Source organism: Exophiala viscosa (assembly GCF_022695815.1).
Source record: "Exophiala viscosa unplaced genomic scaffold EDD37scaffold_13, whole genome shotgun sequence".
Classification (NCBI taxonomy): Eukaryota; Fungi; Ascomycota; class Eurotiomycetes; order Chaetothyriales; family Herpotrichiellaceae; genus Exophiala; species Exophiala viscosa.
Genome location: NW_026944365.1, coordinates 379,656 through 406,610, shown reverse-complemented (window position 1 = coordinate 406,610; position 26,955 = coordinate 379,656). Strand labels below are relative to the sequence as shown.

The window sequence follows — 26,955 nt, the reverse complement described above, 5'->3', positions numbered from 1 at the left end:
GCGATGACACCTGATCAGGCGGTACGCTCCAGACTGCCAGCTCAAGCTTCGAAGCAGCATACCAGAGCCTTGAAAGGCCACAAGACATCTCACACAACGGCGTAAAGAAGGTCAGCTGATAGAATCTGTGTGAGGGCGTCTGCCGACTCTAGCTTGCGATGTTTGGGGGTCAAATGCGGCTTTTCTCCGTGGGATTGTTTCAGAACTAGAGTCATTGAATGAGAGCCTCTCTGCCGTTGTTGGAGCTTGCAATGTCCTGTCGATGTGATGCTGTTTGCCTGTGATGCATACTTTAATCCTAGCGTCCGCATGAGCAAACAAGTGGAACCCTGTATGTCCGGCTTTGCATTTATGCCCAGACTGCCCAAGGGAGTAATTGACTGCCCAGTGGTAAAGAGTTCGTCTACAGGGTTTCCTTGCGGTTTGTAGCACAACAGCTGTCATATTGGCCTTGAGAACAGGCCTGTCCAACTGTCTCAAAGTACAGCTGTTTAATGCGGAAGCCGAATCCACACCGGGGAAGTACTTGACGACAATCAAAATGTGTTTGAAAAAAAATGCCAGAGCCTTGTAGTCCGAGCTAGTGTCGGAGACTTGAGTAGGCGAATCTTGAGGTTTGCTTCAGCCCCGCGTATCAGGGATCACCCAACATGTCTCAGCAACCAAGGGAGGCTCACCCTGACATGTTGCTTTTTGCTGTGATCAACGTTGTTACAAACACCTGGGCGTGTCCCTTGATTCTTAATGAGGCCGATGGAGTTCAGTTTCAATGCATCAAGGCGACGCTTAGGGAAATATGCGGCACGATGGATGTTGTCCGGTTTGGCCTTCATATCGTCCCACACATTAAACGGCCACGAGGCGCCCTTGTCCTGCGGCCACTTGCATATGTCAAACTCGCTAAGCCTGTCGTTAAGGGCATATTTGACTTCAGGCTCGATGGCATCCGTCGTGAGCGAATATCATCCACATTTTCCAGACGCCGTTGAATATCCGAATTTGCAAATCGGCGTGATCAGATGCCCAACTGAGGTGCCAAACGTGTGCAGGTAATCGTCTTGCTGACTTGTATGGCATGTGGACCGCTGGTATGTTTGCTTTCTCTCTTCTCAGACTTGAGATTTTGCTTGCGATATATATGATGCACTCAACGCAAAATCGCATCGTCAAGTCTGTGACACTCACTCGTTGTGCTCACGAACTCGTACCATCCTGCACATAAATCTCGGGCTGTTTCGTTTTCACACCGCCAGTATGCCTCAAACACAACCGGTAGGACCGAGGGCGCCCAAAGATGACTTTATGCGAGCATTGGGTCTGAGTACGACCGATCCGCGCCACGAAGGCTATTATCGAGCGATGAGAGTACGTCCTAGACACCCATGAATATCACCCTGAATTGCAAGGCTGATCAAGAACAGGAGGAGGCGATTGCGGTGTACGCGAGGCTGAATTCTGATCGATCCAGTCTGGTAGACGAAAAGCGCAACGACAAGTCGACAGCACCCCCGTTCTTCTGGCACCACATCCGTCAAGATCGTCGCCGGCAAGCCATCATCGACACATGGCAGCAAGCCAAACCTGGAACTATTCAACGTACTCTTTTTGACCAGGGCGCCACGACTGGCGAACATGCTCCAAATTGGGTGACTCTGTGGCTGCTGTACAGCGTCTTCCGGTCAAGAGACATTCGCAACAACCGCAACCGTCGGGCAGGAGAGGGTAGTTGTGCTGGAAGTGGGCCAATCCTTCCCTCTCCCAAAGCATAAGCTAATGCATGCATTTTGTAGGTCAATCCTCCGGCGGCTCAGATTCAGCAATATTTGACCCTGCTCGAGACAAATATGTGCGCCGTTGAAGGTGGGCGTTTTGGTCAGAATTGCTTGTGTAATATCTGTAAGAGTCCCAGGCACGTTTGGTCAAAGGGTGTTAGGAGTCCTTAATGCTTAATCTTCGTCATCCTTGTCGTCTTTGTCCTTTTTCTTCGAGTTGCCGTTGGACTTCTTCCGGTCTTCCCGCAACGCCTTGGAAACCTCTTCACTGTGTTCGTCTTTGGTCTCATCCCATTCGACATCATACTCGGAGGCCACAGCCTTGATCTCTCTTCGGATGGCGTTACCTTCTTCGACCAAGGATTCCCATTTGTGCACGTCGAAGCCTTTGACCTCGTATAGTTTGCTTTGGCGGCGGCTGACTGTTAGGTGCAATGCTGAACGATAAGAGACCTCGCGATTATGGTACAAGAACCACATATAACCAGCAATGATACCTCCAGTAGAGACAAGGTAAGTCACCGGCTCCATAAAATCCCATCCAAGATCAGTTTCGAACGTCAAACGGTAGACCAAGTACCACCAGCCGACCAAGAGCCCGCATCCTCCCATGGCAATCCTCTGTGCACTCTTGTGCGCGGCATCATCACACTCCTTCTTGATGTCAGCCATGTCGGCAATTTGTCTTGACACCTTGCGCAGCCTTTGCCGCAGGTAGAAGGTTCTGTCGTTGAAGGAAGGTACCGCAACTTTGATGGCCCCTGAGCCGCCTTCGATTTCGACTTCGAATTCTTTTGCTCTGGCCGCATCTCTGATAAAGTCGCCAATCTCGGTCGAAGCGCTCCATCTCACAAAATCACCTTCATCTTCGCCCTTTCCTTCCCTGCCAGCACCGCTGTAGGTTTCAACGCCACGATGGCTCTGGCTTTGATCTTTGGACTGGTTGGTCTGATCCTGCTCTTCCGGGAGCTTTTCCTTTGGTTTAATATCATCATTCTTAGACTCCATGGCTCGAAATGACACGCTAGGCACTCTGCTATCACCCTTGTCCGTCGTGATAGTAGGAAGCTCGGCCTGGATGAGCCTTTCGAGATACGAAAGTGGCTGCTGAGGGTGCACTAAGAGAGCAAGAGGTGCGACATCTTTTCTGTCGCTATTGTGGTCGAGGGTAGTAAGAGGAAGGACCAACTTGAGCAGTCGGGAAGGTGTTGTCAGTAGTTTTCCTGCGCAGTTGTCAGCAACCTGGATGTTCGAGCTTAGAAGCACTTACCCTTGGTCATGGCTCCGGCCGACCGCTGTTTGCGTACAGGAGGCTCCTCTGCGCCCTGGCGGTGCCATGGTGCTCGAATCTGCTTTTCATTGGCTTCCGTAGCTATCGCTGTGTCGAAGTCTGAAAGAGCTTCGTCAATGCCCTGCTGGTTCAAATCTTTCGCCTTCTGTTCACCGGATATACTCCTTGTCGTGCAGTAGACGACATTGATCCTTCCTGAGGGCTTCAGTGCCTCCTGCTTGTGCGGCAGGGTGCAACTGCGAGTCTGATCTCGTGCATAACACGCCAATGACGCGCGGACAGTGACTTGATGCAAGCCACGAGACTGCATCAGCTGCCGCGCTGGTGTTGCGAGACTCATGAGTGCTGCGAGAGAAGACTGTTATTGATCCTTTTCCATGAGCATATTCGTATCTGTGGTGTGAACCTTGACACTTGAAAATGAATTGTGATTAAGAGACACGGGGAGCAAATCCGACTTGGTTTTTTGTTGACTTCCTTGATCGATTCAGAGGCACAATACGACGTCACTGCAAAGCAAAAGGAGTTCAGCCGCAGGCGCCACAATCGGGAATATCCCCATGGCGCCTACCGCTTGGAGACATTTCCCGTACAGGGGCAGCTGCTTTAAGTAAAGTACTTTCATCGCTACTTACAAGGGCAGCCTCAAACATCTCAAAAGCATGACCTTCGTGATTTGGCTTGGAGACGACAAAAAGGTTTCATTTTTGGTGGTCTAAATGATACGGAAAGGAAAAAGTCATTCAGTCATCCATCCACGCTTGATCAACCACGCTCAAGGACTTTCTCCTGCCATCCACACCGCTATGCTTTCAAGATATGAAATGGACGGAGCCACACAGTCGCCTGCATACATTTGGTCTAAGAGGGCATGCATATAGAGGAACACGTTATCGTGCGTCATGTCGATCGTTGGACAGAAAGAAAGGACAGAAAGAAACAAGAACCTCCACTTTGACATTCATGATCTCGTGATTCGTAAGTCGTTAAAAGGGGCATTCCGGAATAGTCAACACAGGAAATAGCCAGCTTTTGTTGTTGGTGTTTTCGTTAGATTCGGGATGGGGTGCACTAATAGCGTGTCGTCGCTCGTTGGCCATGTGAGCTGGAGTCCGAGGAGTACGAGCTTCTGTAGCTCGAGGGCATTCGCTCAGACCGACGAGATTCCACCCAGTCGGGGCTGCTCCCTCCGCTCCTGCTACCGGAGCTGTCAGTATCGCCATATCGGTACTCGTGGCGAGCGTCTTCTCCGCTCCTGCGATTATGGCGTCCCGAGCCAACGGGTACTGGATTTCCCTGGATGACACCGCCATGGGCAAAGCCTGTCGGGTACATTCCATCATTGGCGGAGAAGTTTCGGCAAATGTTGAACGCAATCAATGCGGCACCCTCTTTAGCCGAGGACTCTGACGAGTGATAGGAAGACGTCTGGTATTCACGGTTGTTCACCCTGACAATACATCGATATCCAGACGAGCTATTGGTGGTCAGGTAGGCAGGCTCGGGCCATCGACGGCGCTGACAAAGACCTGGTAACGGTGGTCAGCATTTGCAATTCGGTTCAAGGCAAACCTCAGGCAAAGTGGGTGCGATGATGGGAATGGTCAAAAGATCCTGCCGAGACATAGCCTGGTGTCCCTGGCAAGGCTGACCAACTCCTGGGAGCCAAACACAGGAACGCTCGTCCAGGAAGCGCTGCATTCGACCATTGAGAGCCGGAGCAGATGTGAAAATTCAAAGCAACACCAAGGATACCGAAACACCATATGAGGAGACATACTCGCTAGGTAGACGGTATGCAACATATCCGCATCAGACGTTCAGACTTTTGTGGCCCAACCAACAGTGCATCCAATCGTCGCCGGGAAAAAACAAGTGAAGCACCAAAGGACTGAACTTTCGACGATGATGGGGCCGTGTCGACAACGTCACCATACACAAAGGTGTTTCAACGAGTACCAAAGGTTACCTGATCGAATCTTCGGGTGACAGACATCACACAATGGGAGGAATTAATATCGATATAGCTGCTTCGGTTCGTAGGTGAAGCCTGTGCCCACATATTTCATGCCTCAATAAGAGGAACCCTGCGATGCCAGCAAAGCAAATGCAAGACAAGCGGCACTGCCGTGGGGCAAGACTGAAAATTCCACTGTGGCCAAATTACTTTGCAAAGTGGCTGCGTATTGGCCGATCTGCGGCTGGTAGTGATGTTCTGCTCTTATGGCATCGTAATGTCATTGATGTGCTGGCAGTCATTTTAGCCAGTATCGGAGAGTCGATATCGGGGCCATTCTTAAAATCCTTCCTATGGCCGGATGTCTTGGTGCAGATCTATACGCGCTTTGATTGGCGATGAGTTCTCTTTCAGTACCCCGCGCAGAAGGTCTGATGAGAGATATGCTCTGAGGGTCACCCTATCCGGTTGCGACGGTCCTGCTTGCTGACGTGCGTGACCGGTGAAGATCAAAGACGACGCCTCTCATGAGTCAATCTAGAACTGGCGGGGTGCTTCTGTTGATCCAAAGATTTTCCATTCTTGACGCAGTGTTATGTTATGCAGAGACACCTGGCAGGTGGAGTATGGGCGTATCATGATGTTGCGGGCCCCTGGTGTAGCGTCTTCTGTCGTCGGTGGTCTCGCTCTCTTATGGGCATCGCACGTTCTTCTAGGAGCTAGGCGTCATGAAGGAAGGCGTGACAGCCATTCATTGAAGAACGTTTGTGGATAGGCAAGCAATGGTTCAGTTTTGAGAAGAGGATTCTCGAACGTGCGCAATCTAGATTGACTGCGTCCGAAGCATGCTTTTGGCGCGCCGAGAGCCACTTATTCAGCCAAGGGGACCCTCAAAAGCGAGAGCGTCGTACGGGCTGCAGCACATGGTTGACTGGCAGACGAGTTGAGACGCCCGGCACGCCATGCATAACGTTCCGATGCAAGAATGTGTTGTCAAAATGATGGTGTTGAATGGGGCACTGGAAACCCAGTAGTAGGTTTGCTGGGCATTTTGCATTGATACTTTGGGCTTATCGTCCTTTTTGCGATCTTGTGTGATTTCGTACCAATCAAGATGCTGAGCCAAACCGACAGAGCCGATGATCCCCTGCTACTCGGTTCCGTAGAAGCGATAGGAAGACCTGTACCTGGAGTAGAGATCATTACCTTTCCCAGCGTTCCTGGTCTAAAATATTCCGTCGAATCCAGACCTGTCTGGCCTCGACTCGACGGCTGGTCACCATCGTCTCTCTTGCTAGGAAATGGATGGAAGCAAGCCGGTCATCTGGACTTCAGTCTTCAACCGTGTTGGTCCAGAGGGTCAACGCGTACGCAATCCTGCAGACGCCCGTAGTTAAAGATGCATTGAGTTGCTCCCCACTTAGCTTGCCTGCTGCAGGCTTGGTTTTCGGTAGGGTAGTGGCAACGGGTATTCGTGCTTAAGTTATGGGCAAAAGATAAACCTCCAGAGATCCCAATAAGTGCTGAGTGGAACTTAGATGGCTGTACGGTGTCTTGGCTGAGGATCAGGTCTGCGGATTCAGGCGACAGCGAGAAAGGCAAGTGAAAGTATTGACAGAGGCAAGAGCGATTCTTGATCTCCCCGTGGACAATCAAGGGCACCAAATGATTGTCGCGCAGCAGGCCTAGTCCCTAGGAATGTGGCGTGAACCCTGGGTCGCATGTTTCTACCACCTATCTCGCTCTACGTCCTCCTGATGCGATGCACAACCAACTCCAGCACTCCTAATGTGAAGAAGTTTGATGCCAAACTGCACATTGAGCCGTCCAATGTCATGACCCACCTCATCAGAGGATGACTTGAAGGTTTTCGCTGCTGGGAGAGACGAGCTGATGTACGCCTTGTGCAGCGAAGGTACAGCGAAAGGTATAACCAAATATCCGCTTCGAAACCAGCTCACCGTCCAAGAGGCCGTGCCACTGCCCAAGCTCGCATGTCACGAACAGCCTTATGAGGTATCACATAGACTGGATGCAGGGGTCTCACTTCGGCACCAGTACCGAAGTCAACGGCATTGTCGGTCTCACAGGGTATTCGAGCTTTGGTGGCTTCCCAGGTGAATGCTGAAGCAAATGGTTCAGAGCTGTTGGCTTGCCCATAAGTGTGGGAGTGCTCCACGATACTCAGGCCGCACAGATTGTAACAAGTGTGATAAGAATCTGGACGTCTGCGCATAATAGTCAGGAGAAAGAAATATTTCCGCAAGGAAGGCACTTACTTCGAGGGTTTATCTCTCAATCCACCGTCAGGACCTTGGCAACATCCCAGTATATATCGCGCAAGGCCTTCGCTGCTGTAGAGATTGTTGCTCACTGCTTTTCCCAGACCTTCGATGGATTCTCGTGGACCGGTCAAAGCAGCCTGAAGCAATGGCCAACAACCTCCGAGCCAGTGACTGTAACAACCATCGACAAGCTTGTTCGTTCGTCCAGCCAAGCCTCCTTCTGGTGCGTATTGTCGAGAAGAAAGCCACCACAAAATGGCATCCACATCAAGAAACCTGTTTATGGCGACATGAGGTTCTCCATAAAGGCAAAGGCACGCAAGGGCGCAGAAGGCATATGCGCCGTGAGCCTCATCCCCTGGGGCGTCTGCAATGCCGCCCTCAAAAGTCTGGCATCGGGAGAGATACTCTCCAAGGCCATCCATGAAAGTCTCGAGGCCTGCCTCACGCGCAGGAGACTTTGGTGGCAGGGTGAGAGGAAGATCGAGGAGTGAAATTGCAACCAGAGCGCAATATGCTCCGCGGACGTCTTCTTCACCGCCTTCGCATATTTGAAAGCCTCCGTCTGGCTGCTTCAGTCGGCCTAACCACTGCCACATCGCCTCTCGATCAATCAAGGAGTACGCCTCATCGCCACCAACGAGTGCAAGACTAAGAAGTCCTGCATATGTACCGGCCAGATGAGAGTACTGCCCGAAACCCCCTCCAAAACCTCCAGTTCTGTTCTGCATCGGATAGAATGTTTTGACCACGCTATTGCCTGTATTAGCCTCGACGAACAGAAGCTACAATCGCCGTCGAGTATTAGGACAAGCTGTTGAATCTGAAAAAAGGAATCAAAAATAGTTTACCTGGCACGAAATGAGGAAACATCTTCTCCCAACATGTAAAGTCCGACCAGCGCCCAGTATACCATCCAAGGACGGCTGGCATCAATACCCACAAATGATGGCGGAAACTGCTCCAAGTTCTCATGAAGAAAACTGATATGATCCTCTCGTTTCAAGCTAGGCAGTCCGAATTCGTTGAAGTCAAAGGGATTCCGAGCCGGATCGTCCACGGCGCCGAGTAGGGGTAGGCACTCGTTTACAGTGTCTTTCTGGAGTCGCGAGGTTTCCGTGTCCAGCGTATCCAAAAGGGTCGCTGGCGTTCGGCAATAAGCTGGTATTGACGAACCAAATGATCCGGATTCTGCCATATTATTCCCTTATGCCATGAGACGGCAGAAGAAGCGAGAGGAGTCAAGCGGTATTCCGCTGCTAGAGATGAGGTCGCAAGGCAACGAGTGCTACGTCTTTTTTAATCGCATTGAAGTGTCGCTTGTGCGGTTAGTATTGTCCTCGCATTCCAGACGGGACAGTGCGAAGCTACGTCATGGATTGCAGCATCGCACGCAACAGCATTGAATGTTGCAAGCACTTCAATTGCAATGAGGTGACGAGACAAAGCTGGAAGACGTAGAAAATGAATGCATTTATATTACCATCTGGCACGGAGAATCATTGCAGCTGAGGTGAATCGAAGCTCCCGAGACTCGAGATTAAGCTCTTGGCGCCGCTTTTTCATCAACATGAACAAAACAAAACAATGAAGCATATTGAGCAAGATTGAAAGCGTAATTGACTTGGAAAAGAACACTTCCTCATTTATCCATAACTTAGCAGTATAAAGGGTAAATGATGTTCGAGAAACATGCGCAAGAAGGGGTCACAGGCAAGATTACAACAGACTCAGGTGCACAGCATCTCGCATGAACTGATTTGTGTACGGTTCTCAACAACTCGGAAGATTTGTACCAAATGTCTCGCCAATTCTACACATGAGACGTCCGTCTTTTGCCCGGATCTTTCAGGTGTCTTAGTACGAAGCAAAGCTGCACTCCTTCCCGCTTGAAACTCGCGAAGTGACCCCGTGCCGTTGACCGTGGACCTTTGAATGGGAAGACTAGCCTTTTGTCTACACCGCTCTTCGGGACAGCGGCCTCTTGAAGAGCAAGGGTGGGTAAGCCTACGTTCAGCTCGCCCTTGGACACCTGAAGATGTGTTCACAATGGTACATGAGATACTCGCCGTCCACGGATGTGCATGTACCCCATGGACGAGGCTGAGTTCCCAGCATACAGCAACCAAAATGCGTGATGGTTCTTGTATGACTGCTGAGGCGAAGCACAGAATCATGCACCTGCTGCTCTCCAGGCAAACGACTCCACCGACCAGAGGGAGAAGGACTTGCCTAACATGGGCTTAGTTGAGAGCGCCGTCAGATTAGATGCATAAGCGTTCGCTTGTTTATGGAACCTTGATGGCCAACTGGCATCGCGCCATGGGCAGTGTTGCGATGTGACTCGTCCTGAGATGCAGACGCTGCAAGAAACCGAAGCAGACTCTGCGTTTATCCTCACTGGTATTTGCTCGGGCTGTGCCACCAACAGCTACGAGGTACCTGATGATTCACTCCACTCACTTGAGAGGCAACGGGATGACCACCTCGCGCCTCTTGAAGTTGGCGGGGGATTAGAGAGTCAGGTAGCAGAAGGCAAGTTCGTATCTTATCTGTACGTTGAACGCTCGGGAGGCGCAGTAATCAGCATCCATCATTCGTATGGTGTTGCTTTACACATATCATATTGAACACTCTCGGTCTCTAGTTTTACACATTGCAGGCGACCATCTCCATCTAGCGACAAAACCTATCTAGAAAACCGTGACTTGGAAATGACGATTTGTGTTGACGACAGCGCACACAGTATCGCCTGTTAGCTTGGTATCGAGAACTTGGGGAGAGGCGATTCCTTGCAAAAAAAGAAACATCCTGCCATCGACATTTTGCTTGGTTCGTCCTCCGCGGGCAATCGACCCAAAAAGCCCACCTGAAGCAACCAGCAAAAAGCCCGTCTCTCTGAGGGTCTCGCCCATCTTTAGGCCTATCACCCAACACCCACCAGCAGATGGGGCTGTGCTCCATAACTGCCACCCGTCAATCAACCACTCACTGCGAGGCATTCTGTCCGGGCCTGACCTTTTACCTGCAGCTGGCCACTCACCTCTCGACTTCGGGCCTCGTCGGCGGTTTATCCTCCCACTTTGCTCGTCCCCGCCAATTCGATGATCCCCAAACCTGCATGCGTTGCTCACCGCCTCTTCGCACTTCCACTCGACCTCAACCCAAAGGTCGGCACTCTCGATTGTGCTCGCCTTGAGGCGGTCACCCTTCGTATCTCTTCTCCTCAGGTTTCTCTCCGTGTCCTCCTCTCGTCAGCTTCCATTCTGTCTTGCTTCACGAGGCCAGCAAGACGACCTTCCTTCTCGAGACGCCTTTCCTCCTCTCAGCACACTCCTCCCACGAGTGCTGACTGTCTGACAAATCCTCCAGTATGGCGGGCAATATCGCCTTGACAAGCGAAGACCTGGCTTATGACCTCGACGCAAGAAGTGCTTCCTACCTGCAAACTCAGGCATGGCCGATGCAGATGCATCAAGTAGCTGCAGCGAGGCCGGACTCGAGAAGGCACATTTCTCCCATACAGACCAACCATCATGGACTGCGGCAGACAACAATGGCAGAGCACCCTATGCTCGAGACGTGGAGGATTCAACAGCAGCAGGCGCAACAACACCAACACAATGTCGACTACTCATGTCAACAGGCTCAATACCAGTTACATTATGACACACACTTCCACGGTCTCCCTGTACATCCTGCCCAGTTAGCCATGATGCCAGTCTCGCAGGCTCCCCTCACGTCGGCTCTTCCAGTTGACCAGTCTTACCTCCCTCTTGGAACAGGCATTGAAGGTATGCCACACAACTGGGCAGACTTTCAGAGTGAGTTGGTAAACTATACGACTACGGATGTGGGACTTGCTGTTTCGCCATACCAGCAAATGACCAATTCACCAACCGGATCACATCTAGAGGTGCTGTCGCAGCCCAGTTCATGTGACGAGCACGGATGGACCTTTATAGAGCCTCGTGCTTCCTTCGAATCTTACGAACGGCAATACTTCGTCGACCCCAACCAAACCGTCCATAATCGAACCCTATCTGAATCATCATACTCGGACCTCGATGTCAAGAATAACGGCACTTTCCTCTCGAACCTCGATATCGGCCACTCTCAAGCTGTCTACTCGCCAACTAGCCTATCTGATAGTGACTATGAGTATATGGGACACACCCATCGCCTGTCGATCGACCAGGGTTCGGCTCCCTCCACGAACATCAATCCTGCGGCACTCGTCCGCCCGATCCCAATCCCTCAGCCCAAGTCTTCGGCCCCGTCTATACGATCGCCTAGTTCTCAAGGGTCAGCCGGGTCGCCGGGTCGCAGAGCTTCAAAGAAGAGCCCCATTGCCGCTAAGTCGACCGACAAGGTTATGAAGAAATCTGCACAGGGAGGAAAGGTCGAAGGAGAGAAGCGTGTTGGACGGAGAAAGGGACCTCTTCGACCAGAGCAACGGAAACAAGCTAGTGAGATCCGGAAGCTGAGAGCATGCTTGCGATGTAAGTTCTTGAAGAAGACTTGTGACAAAGGAGAACCCTGTGCTGGGTGTCAGCCATCTCATGCTCGTCTGTGGCAAGTCCCATGCACGCGAATCGACATCAAAGAAATTGGATACTTCTTGAAGGACTGGAAATTCGACTACGAGCGTCATGTCACGCTTGGTTTCTCCGTGGGCAACATCAAGGGATTTTCGGACACGGAAAAGACCTTGTTCATCACCCATGGTTATGGACATATGCTGCCGGTCACTGCTCGTGAGGTGTACGTGAGGGATGAAACATGTCTGAAGCTGGACTGGATCGAGGCCAAATCCATCACCACTGAAGGCTTCGAGGTTCCCACGGCCAAGCTCTCAGCCGGCATGGAGGGTATATCGACGACGATGCTGAGCGATTATCTTGACCGCCACATCGATGGCACTGGCACCTTTGAGAAATTCGTTGACGACTACTTCGAGGGCACCCCTTTTCTGTCACAAATGCTCAAGACGGCCTTCCGATTTTACTTCAAAACGGGATCCACCATCATCAAGAAGGCCCTCAAGCTGATGCTTGCGTACAACCTGACGCTTCACATCACAATGGTTGAGGGTGTTCCCGCCGAGGAATCTTTGGTTGGGAAGATCGAAGAGCAAAGCTCCAAATTCTACGGCAAAACAATGGCACCGGTTATGATTAACTTTCAAATCAAATGCGCCATGGCCGATATGTGGCGTGAGCTCCACAAGGATGTCCTTGAAGAGCTGTCGAGCCTCTACTCGAGCGTGTATAGTGGTGACAAACTCAAGAACTGGCCCACCATCTTCATCCTGGCTTCGGTATTGTTGGCAGTCTGGGAGTGCATGCAGTTCGACTGCCACTATCGTGTTCCCAATCCTTCATCTGTGGACAAGTTCTGCACCGACATGGAGACCACTCCGGTTGGCGTCGTCGTCGGACTTTTCCAGGCCATCTCTCAGAAGCTTCCTTCATTCCTGGAGTGGGATACTAGCAAACACCACACCCTGTTGGCGTCGAACCCTGACGTGTGCGGTACGATGACCGAAGTTCGGGAACATGTTACGAGATATGGTAAGTTGGCAAAACAGCCTTCCCTGACTGGACCAGAGTCTTTCGCTAACAGACCTTGCAGAAAACTACCTTCGCGGGCGACCGAACGCGAAATTCGACCGCAAAGATTTCGACTCGCTATCAAACAAATTTCTGGCGAAACTCGTCATCCGAGCAAATTGATCTTTACGCCCTGATGAAAACTAGACTTGCAGATTTTGACGAGCGACCTGAGATGTCTTGACGATAACACTCACTGATGTTTATGTCTCCTTTGACGAGACAGCTGACTGGGATGATTGATGAATGCCCTATACGACATTAACGACGACTGGAGATCCTCCTCTAGCATAAATCTGATAGCGACATGCTTGCATTTTCTTCTTCTCATTTGTTGTCATGAGCATGATCGTATGAAAAGGTGTCTGGGGAGGCGACTCCAGGACTTTTGGTGAGGCAATGAAGCACAATTGAGCATTTCATTGCAAGCATGGCCTCGGGGAATACTGTCATGCACTATTATCTTGTTGAGGGTGGTTGTATGTCCACGAACAAAATTGTTTGGCACATATCAGATACAAAGATAGCATTCCAATAACAACATGACGGTACTATGTACGTGTCTCGATTTGTATTGTTCGATGTTGTTTCAGTGGAAGGGAAGGTTGTGCCGTGAAGCATTGTCGAGCTATACCCAATCCACTAGCGGTACTTAGGCACTTTAGGTAAACCCAGGTAAGCATGATCCGGCTGATGCCATGGTGTTAGAGATGGATCTGGTACTGCTTTGTATGGATTGAGGAGTTTTTCGAATCCAGCATTTCATCTTTAGTGCGAAAAACATCAGACTGTAGTGGCCATGATCAGCCGCGATATAATCATATAAATGCCTGCGAGCAACTTGCCCAGCATGCCATCTTTTTGTATTTCTACCTGCACATGGCAAAGATGGCTAGGGAGGCTCGGTTGCCCCCAATAATGCGAGCCTTAAGTGGCCCTTGGCCCCTAACTTGGCTTGGGTGTCTCGCTCGAATGTACCCGGAACTCTATCCCGGCGCTATGTTTGGGACCGTTGCAGTAGTTGTGAGGGTCTGACGTATGAGGTTATGATGGGAATCGACTTTATTATCAAAAAGTCGCTGGGCAGGAAAGGCCCATCCACCAATCACGGGACTCAATTGTACCTGCTGGGCACCTCTGGCACTGGCAGCTTTCATTCTTCCAACTTCCCTGCAATCCCCAAGACGACCACCATCTTTATTCCTGGTTTTCTATCAATTTCTAGACTGTGAAACCGTGGCTTTCCCTCTCTAACCCTAGTCAATTGACTGCAGTCAACACCTGAATTCTCCGTAAAGAGAGCCTCGTTCTACCCAACTTACCTATCTCTCATTCTCTCGCCAGACCGTCAAAACTCAGGCACCGCATCGCATACCATTTCCTCACCTGTCGTACTTTGACCTCGAATCCACATCTCGGAAAACTCGACCCGGCAAGACACTGACAACGAACGGCATTCCACTCCGGAACTTCTGCATAAGCTCTAGTACTGCATCAACCTGACAAGGCTCTCTCCAATTCGCCAGGACAAAAGTAACACCTTCTCGCTGTTGAACAACCTTCCACACAACCTGCTTCTACTCTGGTACTGTGCCACCTGTATACCTGCTTGACCTCGCAGAGCCTTGTTACACCACCAACAATCTTGTTTTATTCGATTAGAGAGGCACGTTCTGTCTCCGACTTCCGTCCAGCCAAGGGGTCAAGACCGACAGCCTTTTTATCCGGTCTGACGCAATTCTCACCTGACTCCTTGCATCAATTTGTTTACCACCACAAGGTGTATTCCTCGTAAGGATGCCTTCAGCTGCGGATAGCTCTCCCAAATTGGAATCGCGATTGCTCCTAGTCTCAAATCGTCTTCCTATCACCATCAAGCGTTCTAAAGATGGTAAATATGACTACTCGATGTCCTCGGGTGGCCTCGTCACCGGTCTAAGTGGATTGTCCAAAAGTACCACCTTCCAATGGTATGGCTGGCCTGGGCTGGAAATCCCAAAGGATGAGATCGAGGGCGTCACTGGTAGACTGAAGGACGAATTCAATGCCATCCCAGTCTTCATGAGCGACGAATTGGCAGACAGGCATTACAATGGCTTCTCAAGTGAGTAACACAGACTGTCGCATTGACTCAAGGCGGAGCTAACCAGAGTCTAGACTCTATCATGTGGCCGTTGTTCCATTACCATCCCGGTGAGATCACTTTTGACGAGTCGGCCTGGAACGCTTATAGCGAAGCAAATCGTCTCTTTGCTCGTGCCGTCGCCAAAGATGTACAGGATGGCGATCTGGTCTGGGTCCACGACTATCATCTCATGCTTCTTCCCCAGATGCTCCGCGAGGAGATCGGCTCGTCAAAATCCAACGTCAAAATTGGGTTCTTCCTCCACACCCCCTTCCCATCCAGTGAGATCTACAGAATCCTTCCTGTTCGAAATGAAATCCTGCTGGGCACTCTTCATTGTGATCTGATTGGATTCCACACCTACGACTATGCACGACACTTTCTCAGCAGCTGTTCGCGGATTCTAGGCCTAACAACAACTCCAAATGGCGTCGAGTTCGAGGGCAAGATCGTTACTGTCGGTGCTTTCCCCATCGGCATTGATCCCGAGAAATTCACCGAAGGTCTCAAGAAAGAGAAAGTGCAGAAAAGAATAGCTGTCCTCGAGGAAAAGTTCAAAGGAGTCAAGTTGATCGTAGGAGTGGATCGTCTCGACTACATCAAAGGTGTTCCTCAAAAACTGCACGCGCTCGAGGTCTTCCTTACGGATCATCCCGAATGGATCGGAAAAGTGGTGTTGGTTCAGGTGGCTGTACCGAGTCGACAAGATGTCGAAGAATATCAGAATTTACGTGCGGTGGTCAATGAGCTGGTCGGACGGATCAATGGCAAATTTGGTACGTGCAATCCCTCCCTCTCAAAAGTCATAAGCTAACAAGGCAAAGGCACTGTCGAGTTCATGCCTATTCACTTTATGCACAAGTCAGTCAACTTCGACGAGCTGATCGCTCTGTACGCCGTCTCCGATGTCTGTCTTGTTTCATCTACCCGAGATGGTATGAACTTGGTATCATTCGAATACATTGCCTCGCAAGAGGACAGACACGGTGTTATGATCTTGTCCGAGTTTGCCGGTGCCGCCCAGAGCTTAAATGGCAGTATCTTGGTCAACCCCTGGAATACGGATGAGCTGGCTGGTGCCATCCAAGAGGCGGTCACCATGAGCCCGGAACATCGCGCCCTCAACTACTCCAAATTGCACAAATATGTCTTCAAGTATACAAGGTAAGCTTACACGTCCCTGATGCCGGCCGCTATCAACATTACTGACTTTGATTGAAGTGCTTTCTGGGGACAATCCTTCGTGGCGGAACTGACGAGAATATCTGCTGCTGGAGAGAGGAAGCTGAAGGCCAGACGCGCGTCACTGATACGAGCCCCAACAACCGCTGAGCCGCAAGAAATTGAATCAGAATCCAAGGCCGATGGAACGGATGGGGACAAGGAGTCTAATGTACCTCAAGAGGCTGACGTCGCTTCAAGATCCAACACGACTTAACATGGTTGCCAAAATCATCACTCGGGAACAGGAAGTGACGCTCTGAAGCTTTCGGAGACTGTACGACATAGTGGGCTTGCGCTATTTAAGGGCAAGGGAAGGCTGGATTCAGGTTAATAGATTCGATATCAAAGAAGCATTGCGTAGCATAAATAGACATGATTGACGAGAAGACCATCTAGGTATTCTTGAAGGGCATTCTGCCTGAAAATGAGTATTGCCAGGCATTTCCAACGAGGAACGATAGAGAGAAGGCTTCCACAATATCACGTCTCGTAGTCGAGATTGATATATATTGATTGTTTCAGTGTCTATCATAGTACAAGGTCTGTTCAACTGCAAGCTTGTAGATTTGTCTTTACCCCATGATCTGGCCCCGATTTCTCCTTGCTCAAACGATCGACCATGTCAGCACTTCAGTCCGCTGATTATAGTGTAAATATGCGCTCCTGTTTGGCCCAATCGAGGGCTGGAGGAGGCCCATCTACCAGGTTTCACTCATCCGTTTGTTATTGCTGGTGTTTTGAGCTGCTCGGTGAGAGATCTCGCCTCCCTAGTGGCCATCTAGCCCCGAATGGCAGTATTGGATATAGACGAGCAAAGTCTCCGCATCGGAGCCGGTGCTTTCGTCCTCCCTTAAATGTCGGTGTCTCAAATGAGACCAGGTCTATACTCGCAGCCCGATCATCAAGGGTCGAAACCGAGTCGGTACCCTTGTACCATGGATCAGCAAGGCGTCGCAGCAAAATATCATCGGACAATGCGTCTCTGCATCGTCTGCATCTCGATTGTATCCAGGCAACTGTGCTGCTCATCTGGGTTCCATGCATGAATCTCGTTTTCCTTTTTGCCGCACAGCCTGGGTCAAATAGTTGTTGCCGCCCTCCTGAGCTTGCCAGGCCTTCAGAGACCTTACTCAAGAGGCTCTTTTCTGCGTCTAAACATCTCACGCGACCTGCCTCTGGGCCGTTGCTGGACCACCCTTCTTCTCCGTCTTCGCCGTCAACGGCACTTGAACTTTAGGCTTCGCTTTCCCTCTCGCCCGCACAACCACTTTCTGCACCTGTCCTGGTCCGCCAACCCAACGACCCTCGGGACTCCCCACGACTCTCGGGCTACGCTGATCGACAGGCGTGCCGAACGGCGTGATCACGTCCCTCAGGATGAATCTCACGCGATTATTCCCGCCAAGTTGGCCCTTTTGTTCGCGCGGCTCGCGCAGACTCGGAGGGAAGGGCCCGTAGGTGATGACGTCGCCCTCGTTGAGGATGTCCTGGGGGTCGTGCACCAGGTCGTGCGTGCTGCGTTTGTAGTGTTTCTGCAGGTATGCGTCCCAGACTTGTGCGGTGCGTGAGACGTGTACGGTCTTGCGCATGGTGCCGACGCGCGAGACATGGCCTGTTAGACTGAATGTGGAAGATAGGAAAACTGCGTCTGCGGCCGCGAGAGCTGCAGCGGCATTGGGTCCGGAGTCGGACGTTTGGGAGATCAAAGTCGAGGCGGGAGGTGCGGGTGTAGAGGAAGATGGGACGGCACTGGCTGGTTGAGCGAGGTGATGCCGCTGCGAAGAGAAGGGGCGGCAATGTGAGGGTGTGTTTGTTCTTGGAATGGGTGTACTCATTGATGGACCGTGTTGAAGTAGCCTGCGTGAAGCCGGCGCGCGACATGCGCGGAAGAAGTTTGTGGCTGTGGAATTCATGATTGAGGTCCTCACCCGATTGTCAGAAAGGAAAGAATGAGGGGTCAAAAGACTTGCATACGGGTGTGAGGACGATAAAGACGAAGATGTCGAAGAGCTCGAGGTGGTGTTGCTTGCCAAAAATTCAAAGTGCATTGGATGAACCCCGGTGGATCCTGGTCGTCTGCGCAGAGCCTGACCCGCAAGTCCAAAGGTAGACTGAATAGTAACTTACGCAAGACAATTTGTCCAGTGCCGAACTCTGATTATCACAATAGAATGCTGTATCTTACATTCTTCTTCTTGTGGACTACTTCAAAGGCCTTATGCTTACCATGGCTTGCCTGCAACGCCATTGCTATGCTGTATGGTACAGTCGAAAGAACTTATGCTGCCCACACATCCTTGCCCACGCCTTCTATCCAATGGCCCAGATCATTGACATTGCTGTCCCATTCCCGCAGTCGAGTTCTCATACCCTCAATCTGAGTCCGCTCCAAGACCTTAGGTTGTACCCAGTTGATCTTAGCAATGCCAGCAACCTGGTCAATCTTTCCCCTCAACAACCCTAGGCTCAATGCCTTCATGATGAGATGTTCAATCTCGTCTGGTTTCACATTCGTCTCTTGACTGATTGTCTTGAAGGTCATAGCGCGATCATGCGGTGGTCGCTTGAAGACTAGCTCCGTCAGGGCAGCAAGGTTGATCTTCTGCCACAAGAACATGCGATGCGATTCGAGCGTTGGATTCTTAGTGAGGTTGTTTGACATTCGGTCGAATGCTGCCAGATCACCGCGGTTGAAAGCAAACAGTAGATCCCGCAGCCATGATTCTGGATGTGGTGGGTTGAGAGCGTCCAGGATGGGGTGCAGTAATAGTTCTCCGAAGTTGTAGATGGTATCTGAAACCAGGGCGGCGATTGCAAGGTCGTATGCTCTGTGTTGCTGCTGTTCCGCAGTCAACTCTGACTCTTCTATGCAAGCAAGATACAGGAGTGAGTTTCGATAGTAGGATGTGTAGTCGCCTTCAGCCTGGAAGTAGTCGGCGTTGATGCGATAGAAGGCCGCATGCACGACGTTCTCCACAAAGTCAAACTGATCGAGTGTCTTTTGAGCCTTGTCTAGTTGTTCTCTTGCTTTGGCCTTTTCTCCCAATTTGAGGTAGACACTCGCAAGCTCTGTGATGGTATAGACATGGGCTTCTTCGGAATCGGGCTTGTCTACTCTTTCCGCAAGGGATTGAAGGAAGTGGCTTCGGTCGGTATCATCTGCCCAGGATTAGTAAACGTTACGACAGCGGTGGACATAGTAGACGCACCTTCGATTTGCGCAGAGGCACCCAGGGCGAGCTTGACGAGCTTCAACTGATTGATCTTGTCGGCAAAACTAATGATGAAGGTGTTGTAGATGGGTAGTCTCTGCGCAGCGGTTTCGGGGTTGGAAAAGTATTCAAGTAATGTGTCCGTCAACTGATGCCATAGTTTTCTTTCCCAGAGATCTTCAAATGTTAGGAAGATGTGCTGGAGTTCTGTAGGTGCTTCGTCCCGTTGGTCGGCAAGAAAGTTAGAGATGGCCTCTGGGTCGGTTTGTTTTGACATGTCGAACACGCAGCTCGAGGAAGAGGTCCAGCTGAAAGAAGACTATGTTTGGTCGGAAAAGAATGCGCTGCAAGGTTGCTTGTGTTCCTGTCGACGAGGCCAGAAATTGTTTGAGGATGGGCAGAAATGGGTTACTGGTGCATGCGCAGTTGACGCGCCGCTCAGTCGTGCCTGCCGGGCGGACAAAAGAATCATGCCAAGCGGCATCGGGAGTCAACCCCAGCTCCTCCGTACTTGACCTCTAGGACTACTGTAAATCACCCAAGGTACCTTAGAATACCTAATGTATGCATACCTAGCAGATAGGCAGGTAGATATCTGGTAGGTTATACAACACAATCGATGCTCTAAGGTTGGAGAAGATGCTGGTAATGACATCAAGTCGTTGCTCCCATCAATCTGCTTGCTATCCTGGCCTCCCAGGCGTCTCACTCCGTGGCACGAACTACATGACTATCAGGTATGAACACAATGAAGGATGCTTGCCAGTGCTACCAGACTCCCACCTAGACTCTTTCTACATCATCTACCAAGATCTGTCCTGCCTTCCTTGCACGTCATGCGCACTCTACTTTCAAAGTTGGACAAATTCGAATAAGGAGGCGCCTTGGGCGGATCTCTGTCAACCCAACATCTCCTGCATTTGTCCCCCGGCACCCGTCCATGACATTTGTTGGTGGGAGATAACATGAGACCAGCCACCATTGTCACCGTCGCGCAGATCACAATTGCTTCAACATTCCCAGTGCGCTCGCACTCGATCTGGTTTCAGGTAGCATGTGTGTCACTGCGCAGGCCATTCGTTTCCAAACGCTTGTCAGCAGTCTACCGTGGCGAAGACACATCGATGAAAAGTGAGTTTGAAGCAATTGGCTCGGCTCTCATGGTCATATTCCAGCATCTACTCGTATTTTAGCATTGCCATCGCTCACAAAGCTTGCAGCGCCTCCCAAGAGAAGAGTTCTCCACGGCAGGCAAAGATGTTGGGGTCAGGCTGCTAGAGAATTTTACCATAGATCAAGCGTCTCAAATCGCACTAGGTCTCATCTTTTTCTTTAGCCGCGGCCCGACTTGCCTGCGTAGAGGTGAATAGGGCGACTAACTTTCGACAAGAAACGAGGCTCTGCTCAACAGTAGTAAATGAGCAACATGAACAAAACTGACTGGGGTGGAGAAGCTGCAAGACCGTTGACTTATAACAGACGTTTGTCCATCGTACCTTAACTTACTCAAGGCGCTCGGTTGCATCGGATTCGAAATCTTAGGGATCGGGGACGGGCATGCCCACTCATGAGCATGGGCATCTCGATGCTTGGCAAGATCTGCATCTTGCAATCCACCCATCGACGTAAGAGATACTCCGCATATGTGCAAGTGGCAGCCAACTTACAGATCTTTATAAAACCACCGGCTATGCTATCCTGTCGAATCGCGTTTGACTGGCCGGATCCTGTGCCCAACCTAACAAGCAGCGTTTCTCTTCTAATCCACCGCTGCAAGGGTTCAAAGACTTCGACACGTCCGCCACACTCATCGCTCAGGATTCCTTGAAACTCAATTGTACCTACACTTCTCACGGAATTGAACGCTTTCATGTCCACGCCGGGCCCGGGATTGACTCGACAGCACATAGGCATAGCCTGTCTCAACTGCAAAGCCAGAAAATCAAAGGTGCTGTGAAGTCTACTATTGTTTCGAAACCCACCTCGCTGACATGCATTGCTTTTTCAGTGTTCGGGTGGCCATCCTTGTCGTGCCTGCGGTCGATCGAACATCGAATGCGTATACGATGAAACACTCGACAAGCGTCGTAAGGTGCATTGGGAGCGAGCTCAAACCGAGGCTAGTCTCCAGAAAGACTTGATTCAGTGCCTGCTCGAACACATTCAAGCTGGGAGTGACAAGCATCGACAGAAGCTTAGAGACGATAAACGTTTTCAGACGCTTTCGCAGACGCTCGAGATCCCAAATTCCGATAACTTCGAAGACTCACTGAGCCCCGAGGTACCCGAGTCCTGGCCTTTCTCTCGAGCCAGGAAGCAGGATCGCGCAGAGAACCGAGATGATGTGACCCAAAGTGAGGAGTTAACAAAACGGCGTGCAATCCCGTCGTCGCAAAGACACCACAACGGACCAAGAGCAGAAGGTTCAAAGAGAAGCACAGGTCGACCAGGGTCGGTCGATGGACAATCGCAGGGGTCAAAATCAAACTCGTCCGAGCCTGGCCTACCACAATTCCCCCATTTCGACCCGAGAGACCAATATCGAATATTTTGCCCGAAGAACCATCACATGCCCGAATACAAATCCATCACCATATTTGGCCAATCACCATGGGAGATGGCCCAGAGGGGCTTCGAATCAAGTCGGCAGCACCAGCAGGAGAATTATCTTCGAATTCCAGAATACTTCGTAGTGCCCTCATTGTTCGAGGAGGAGCGCTGTCCGCTGGCTGCAGTCTACACCGACTTCAGGGATCTTGGACGGAGGCAGCTTGCTGAGGGCACACCCATCGATGAGGTGCTTGGAAACCCAGAAGTCGAGTTGTCGGTCTATTTCCATGGACGCAGGCCAGAAGATCCACACACACCGAACACATGGGCCTGCGAGTATATGCGTCTTCTGAAGGACTTCGACATATACGTCGCCTTGGCATCCATCTTCACATATTCGAGGTTCATGCGGGTCAGTGATGTGCCATGGACCGTGAGAAGCGTGGTTTGCTGACATGTCGACAGTGGACAATCGCGCCTTCCGTGGAGACATACTCTCTGCTGCCAGATCCAATGAGACCAACAGCACTCCAAAGACTCGTCCAACATCATCCAGGAATCGATTTGCCAATATTGTAAGTTTTTTCTCCGCGCTCGATTTGACAATGACTTATGCGTTCATTAGTCCTGAGATGCGTGATGGGCTGATCCACGACATGCGTGACTATCTCGTTGCTATGCAAACCCTGGGATGCAGCGTCAACTGGGACTATGGTTTGGAGGCCGCAATCGATATCGATGAAGAGACTGGCTCGATGACGGTTTCGGCGATGTTCCAGGATCACATATGTAATCTAGCAAACTGGTCCGTTAGCCAGAGATTCGCCGACGTCTTTCCAGAATTGCGAGGATGTTATCTCGTTCTCGAGCAGGATACAATACCCATGTCTATCGTTGATGTCGAAGAATTTCTGGGGAGACATGGCAGGGGTGACCCAATGTCAGTGTCTTCTTCCGATTAACAAAACAAGGAAGAAGCCTCTGCAGATTTTTGGAGTAGAAGGCTCATGCTTATGTATGTACAGTATGGAGTACGTTGACCACATGCGATCACTGGAGCACTGATAGGCGAGGGCGATCCTCCATTGTCAAAGATCAGGAGTTGATTTTCCGCCTCTATAAGATTGGCACATTGGAGTTACATCTCCCCCGGATATTTAATCCTTTTGTTGCATGAACGCATCAAAGCTTGTGGTCCATAAAACAGTGGCCTTTGGGATGATCTCGGGGCTGGCTGCCATTTTTTGACAGGCGAAATAGAGGAAATAAGATATCCTGATGGCGTGTGAGTGCTGATCCCTGGGGCCTCTGCGTTCTTGTGGGAAGAATGAGGTAAAGTATCAAGTTCAGCAACAAACGAAAGGTCAGGGAAGAACCACCTCTGGGCTGTGGCTCAGTCGTGGCTTTTTGCAGCGGCAGGCCCCGTCAGAGCCTTTGGGATGCATATTGGGACGGCCTGATCAATGCAGTGGCAAGTAGAAGCGACAAATGTGTCTTCACGGCAAATGCCGAAAGGTGAGTCCCATGTCAATTAAGATCGAGAGATACGAGATGCAGTCGAGAAGTCCCTCGAATAGATCGAGTAACTTCATCGAGCTGCAGACGACAACGAGACTGGTGCCGTCCTCAGTTGAATGATTGCATGATCTGGGATGTTTACCCTAAATGTTTAGCTAAATGGTCTACGTTGTGAAGACAGTATTGGTGATGTGGCTCAATAGAGTCAGCAGGGGAGCTGCTGCTGGCATTGGTCGTCCTTGCAGAATGCCTCAACCTCAAAATTAGAACGGACTTGCTTGATGATGCGCGAGAACATTCGCAGAGACGAAAAGCAATTCAGGGAGTTCACTCGTCTGGATTTGTGATAACTCAGGCAGCACCTGATCCAAACATACAGTCCATGTTAGGGCAAGGACAACCTAATATACGGGTGTAAAATCTCTAGGTAGTATTTGGCGGGGCTGACTGCTAAAACGAGGGGTTCCAAGGCTCAAACCGCAAGGCTTGCACTGGCTGGTCTGGGCTCCTGCAAGGGCTTTTCGCGAGAAGTACAATGGCGTCACAGTCGTCATCTTTGATGGAAATTCCATCCTTCCTCAACATGTTGGTCTTGTGCACACTAGAATAGTAGATTGAATGTTGAGAAGAGTCCTTCTCCGTTGTCTACACAGACGTCCATCACGACTCACCTCAACACGGCTTGTGTCGACTGCTTTGCCCAACATGAGTTGGATGGATTCATGGTCCCGACCTGGGAAACGTTCAGCTGTGCCTCCGCCTTACTATCTAACCCAGGGCGAAAATGCAGCTTATTGTCAAACCTGCGGAAGAACGATGAGTGCGTTGTTCGTTCCAGCTTGAGTTCTTTGACTAACTTCGTAAAGGCTCTCGTAAGGTGCAGAAAGACCAAAATAAGGTCATCAAATATTGTTCAGATGGTTGTCGCCACCGTAAACCGGGGCCATCAGATCGAAAGATTGAAAGAAGAATAGTTGCCCTTCTAAACGATGAGCCAGAATCTGGAATCGAAAAGACAGCCGCCAAGTCGAAACTGGTCAAAGGTGATCGTCGCGCCGTGGTGACTATGGATGAGATCGAGGAGATCGTGTTCGGATCCAAAGCAGACGAAAGTAGAGCTGAGGATACAGACAGCATCGGAAGTGCAGCGGCGGGGGTATCAGACACCAGCGATGTGGAGTCGACGACCGCCAACCCCAGCCACCAGGCCGCGGCGCTAGAAAATCTCGGAGAGCCAAAAAGTCGTGATACTTCCCCGGGCCTCGTCGTCTCAGATGCAAACGACAGCTGGGATGAGGAGAATGAGACTGGTCGTGTTGGACCGCCACTGTCAGAGTCTGAAAAGCTCAAAAGGAGACAGGAGGGAAACCGGCGAGTCGAACACCGCGAAATGGTTCGCAAAGCAGCCAGGAGGCTGATTGTGTTTGGTTTCCTGCAGAAAGCGCCCGAGGGTCGAGGCGACCAGCCTAAAAAGTCGGAAAAACGCTCTCACAAAGCCGGCAAGGCCGGCGCAGACGAGTCTGTTGGTCCACGCCTTCGCAAGTGCGAGGCGTTGATGAATGGATCAGTTGTAGAACCTAGCTATGCCAAGGGCAACTGGGCCATCCGATGGAGAGAAGAGACGTAGACAATCGATCCGTGTCAGCGCATGACGAGCGAACCATTTCGACGGTCCATGAGATCTGTCCCTCTCCTACGAAACATGCCGTTCTCCACCGGCTTGTTCTTGTCGTTGATGAAAGGTTTCCGTGGCCAGCTTTTGGCGATGTCGATGCTGGCCCTGGGAGCCCATATCTCCAGGAACGCAAAGATCAGATAGTCGATGATCACACAGAGGCAGAACAGCTTGCCGGCCCAGATTCCGCATCCGTAGTAGCGTTTCAGTCGGTCAATTAATGCATAGGAACGCCCACGGGTGGCACTCCAGTTCGCGCTGGCGTCCTGGCCATAGAACTCCTGTTCGCTGATGGCTCCGGTGATACCGTCATATACTCTTTCAGTTCTTTGAGCAACATCCTGCCAGGAATACATCATTTTCACCTGATCATGAAACCGCTCAGTCTTGACTTTGCCCGACCGAAGCGCTGCGATGGCTTTGCCAGTTGCTGCAACCAAATCTTCTTCCTCGGGTTTGGCGAAAGTGGTCATATGCGCAGGCAAGACCTCAGGAATTCCACCCACTCGTGTGCAAACCACATACAGACCACAGCTAGCTGCTTCGACGATCACAGTTCCAAAGGCTTCGGTCAAGCTGGGATGCAGGTATATATGGCCCTTGACCATGACATCCCGGACCTCTTCGTGACGGACAGGGCCCAGAAGCTCGACTTTATCCTGTAGCATCCGTCTTTCGAGCATCTGCTCCAAATCAATGGCTTTCGGCCCTGATCCAGCAATGATAAACCGAACATTGGGATGTTGTGCGAGGATTCTTGGTATTGCTGCAATCAAAAGATCCGTGCCTTTGTTGTAGAACAAGCGTGAAATAACGACAATCACGATGGTGTCGCCAGGCCCAAGCCGTTGAGGCAGGGGTCTAGGCCTCATGTAGCCTATGCCATCGGATGTGGACGTGTAGTTTCGAGGTTGAAAGTTCTCGGCTACCACTGCGTTGGGGATGACAGAAACCATCAACGGATCAAGCGATGCTCGAAGCACAGTGTTTTCCTTGCAGGTGTGACTGACGCAGATGACATGGTCGACGTCACTCAATGCAAATTTGAGCAACTTGTTGGCCAGAATCGAGGTAGCATCGGCGAATCCGAAAAGAGAATGATCTGTAAACACTGTACGTAGACCCATGGTCCGGCCATGTAGGATGGCTTCATGACACAGACTGCTCAAACTGGCATGACCGTGAACGATTTGGATCTGCTCCCGGATGACGATGTTGCGAAAGACGGGAAAGAAGGAGAAGACGGTCGGCATGGTGGTTTCTCGATAGATGACCAGAAATGGAACGTGGTAGACCTTCAATCCATTCGTGAGATAGTGAACTCCTGTACGACCTTCGTATGCGTGGGTGATGACAACGACTTTGTGGCCTCGATCGATCAGTTTTGTTGATAGCTGGTAAATGTGACTTTCGACTCCCCCGGGCTGAGGGAAGAAGAAGTCACAAACCATGGCAATGGTGTAAGGCATTTTGAATAGTCGTGATAAGGAAAGAAGGCCAAAGCCTCCATGCCGGCTATGAGGTGTTCAATATCATTCCTCTCTGGTTGATGGGCTCGGTGCCCTGGTGTTTTGATGTCTCCATGATTGGTCTGCAATGCATGCGATGGGGAAATGAGTCGGACGCGGTCGATGACACGAGAAATACGAAAGTGATGGTCTCCGCGTTCCTACAGGCGGTGTTGGAGTTCTGCCAGTCAAATATTGGGGCAGCCATGACTTTTTTTCGGCCGCA

The 26,955-nt window shown here is 50.8% G+C and overlaps 11 protein-coding genes across 11 annotated transcripts; 6 read left to right on the top strand and 5 right to left on the bottom strand.

The window, feature by feature from the left end:
* The first annotated feature begins 547 nt into the window (after window positions 1-547).
* EDD37DRAFT_176238 (uncharacterized protein) lies at window positions 548-1,186 on the top strand. Its single transcript, XM_062809908.1, has one exon. It carries the CDS (start codon window positions 651-653, stop codon window positions 987-989), a length of 339 nt encoding a protein of 112 aa, XP_062666232.1. The 5' UTR covers window positions 548-650; the 3' UTR covers window positions 990-1,186.
* Window positions 1,123-1,902, top strand: EDD37DRAFT_174954 (uncharacterized protein). The gene is made up of 3 exons (XM_062809905.1): window positions 1,123-1,365; window positions 1,422-1,737; window positions 1,791-1,902. The coding sequence occupies exons 1-3, from the start codon at window positions 1,255-1,257 to the stop codon at window positions 1,856-1,858; spliced, it is 495 nt and encodes a 164-aa protein (XP_062666231.1). The 5' UTR covers window positions 1,123-1,254; the 3' UTR covers window positions 1,859-1,902.
* A 44-nt stretch (window positions 1,903-1,946) lies between these two features.
* On the bottom strand, window positions 1,947-3,373 carry EDD37DRAFT_569603 (uncharacterized protein; the record flags this gene model as incomplete). The annotated part of the gene is made up of 2 exons (XM_062814232.1): window positions 1,947-2,995; window positions 3,043-3,373. 2 exons carry the CDS (start codon window positions 3,371-3,373, stop codon window positions 1,947-1,949), a joined length of 1,380 nt encoding a protein of 459 aa, XP_062666230.1.
* Window positions 3,374-6,695: 3,322 nt separating this feature from the next.
* Window positions 6,696-8,587, bottom strand: EDD37DRAFT_175582 (terpenoid cyclases/protein prenyltransferase alpha-alpha toroid). The gene is made up of 3 exons (XM_062809906.1): window positions 8,157-8,587; window positions 7,300-8,058; window positions 6,696-7,248 (listed from the first exon to the last, which is right to left on the bottom strand). Exons 1-3 carry the CDS (start codon window positions 8,501-8,503, stop codon window positions 6,978-6,980), a joined length of 1,377 nt encoding a protein of 458 aa, XP_062666229.1. The 5' UTR covers window positions 8,504-8,587; the 3' UTR covers window positions 6,696-6,977.
* Window positions 8,588-10,372: 1,785 nt separating this feature from the next.
* EDD37DRAFT_641198 (uncharacterized protein) lies at window positions 10,373-13,480 on the top strand. Its single transcript, XM_062817289.1, has 2 exons — window positions 10,373-12,878; window positions 12,940-13,480. The coding sequence occupies exons 1-2, from the start codon at window positions 10,679-10,681 to the stop codon at window positions 13,038-13,040; spliced, it is 2,301 nt and encodes a 766-aa protein (XP_062666228.1). The 5' UTR covers window positions 10,373-10,678; the 3' UTR covers window positions 13,041-13,480.
* A 1,234-nt stretch (window positions 13,481-14,714) lies between these two features.
* On the top strand, window positions 14,715-16,366 carry EDD37DRAFT_547949 (alpha,alpha-trehalose-phosphate synthase 1; the record flags this gene model as incomplete). The annotated part of the gene is made up of 4 exons (XM_062813673.1): window positions 14,715-15,021; window positions 15,075-15,818; window positions 15,867-16,206; window positions 16,264-16,366. Coding segments are annotated over 4 exons (1,494 nt in total), but the record flags the coding sequence as incomplete, so codon positions are not given.
* Window positions 16,367-17,195: 829 nt separating this feature from the next.
* EDD37DRAFT_174867 (uncharacterized protein) lies at window positions 17,196-18,288 on the bottom strand. Its single transcript, XM_062809904.1, has one exon. The coding sequence runs from the start codon at window positions 18,177-18,179 to the stop codon at window positions 17,427-17,429; it is 753 nt and encodes a 250-aa protein (XP_062666226.1). The 5' UTR covers window positions 18,180-18,288; the 3' UTR covers window positions 17,196-17,426.
* A 103-nt stretch (window positions 18,289-18,391) lies between these two features.
* Window positions 18,392-19,898, bottom strand: EDD37DRAFT_582946 (26S proteasome regulatory subunit N9). Its single transcript, XM_062814427.1, has 2 exons — window positions 19,476-19,898; window positions 18,392-19,425 (listed from the first exon to the last, which is right to left on the bottom strand). Exons 1-2 carry the CDS (start codon window positions 19,753-19,755, stop codon window positions 18,545-18,547), a joined length of 1,161 nt encoding a protein of 386 aa, XP_062666225.1. The 5' UTR covers window positions 19,756-19,898; the 3' UTR covers window positions 18,392-18,544.
* Window positions 19,899-21,224: 1,326 nt separating this feature from the next.
* Window positions 21,225-23,206, top strand: EDD37DRAFT_174829 (uncharacterized protein). Its single transcript, XM_062809903.1, has 4 exons — window positions 21,225-21,426; window positions 21,487-22,440; window positions 22,494-22,603; window positions 22,654-23,206. Exons 1-4 carry the CDS (start codon window positions 21,349-21,351, stop codon window positions 22,988-22,990), a joined length of 1,479 nt encoding a protein of 492 aa, XP_062666224.1. The 5' UTR covers window positions 21,225-21,348; the 3' UTR covers window positions 22,991-23,206.
* Window positions 23,207-24,251: 1,045 nt separating this feature from the next.
* On the top strand, window positions 24,252-25,173 carry EDD37DRAFT_653934 (uncharacterized protein; the record flags this gene model as incomplete). The annotated part of the gene is made up of 2 exons (XM_062818629.1): window positions 24,252-24,366; window positions 24,413-25,173. The coding sequence occupies 2 exons, from the start codon at window positions 24,252-24,254 to the stop codon at window positions 25,171-25,173; spliced, it is 876 nt and encodes a 291-aa protein (XP_062666223.1).
* A 7-nt stretch (window positions 25,174-25,180) lies between these two features.
* On the bottom strand, window positions 25,181-26,843 carry EDD37DRAFT_174807 (phosphatidylinositol glycan, class A). The gene has a single exon (XM_062809902.1). The coding sequence runs from the start codon at window positions 26,688-26,690 to the stop codon at window positions 25,188-25,190; it is 1,503 nt and encodes a 500-aa protein (XP_062666222.1). The 5' UTR covers window positions 26,691-26,843; the 3' UTR covers window positions 25,181-25,187.
* Between the last annotated feature and the right edge of the window lie 112 nt (window positions 26,844-26,955).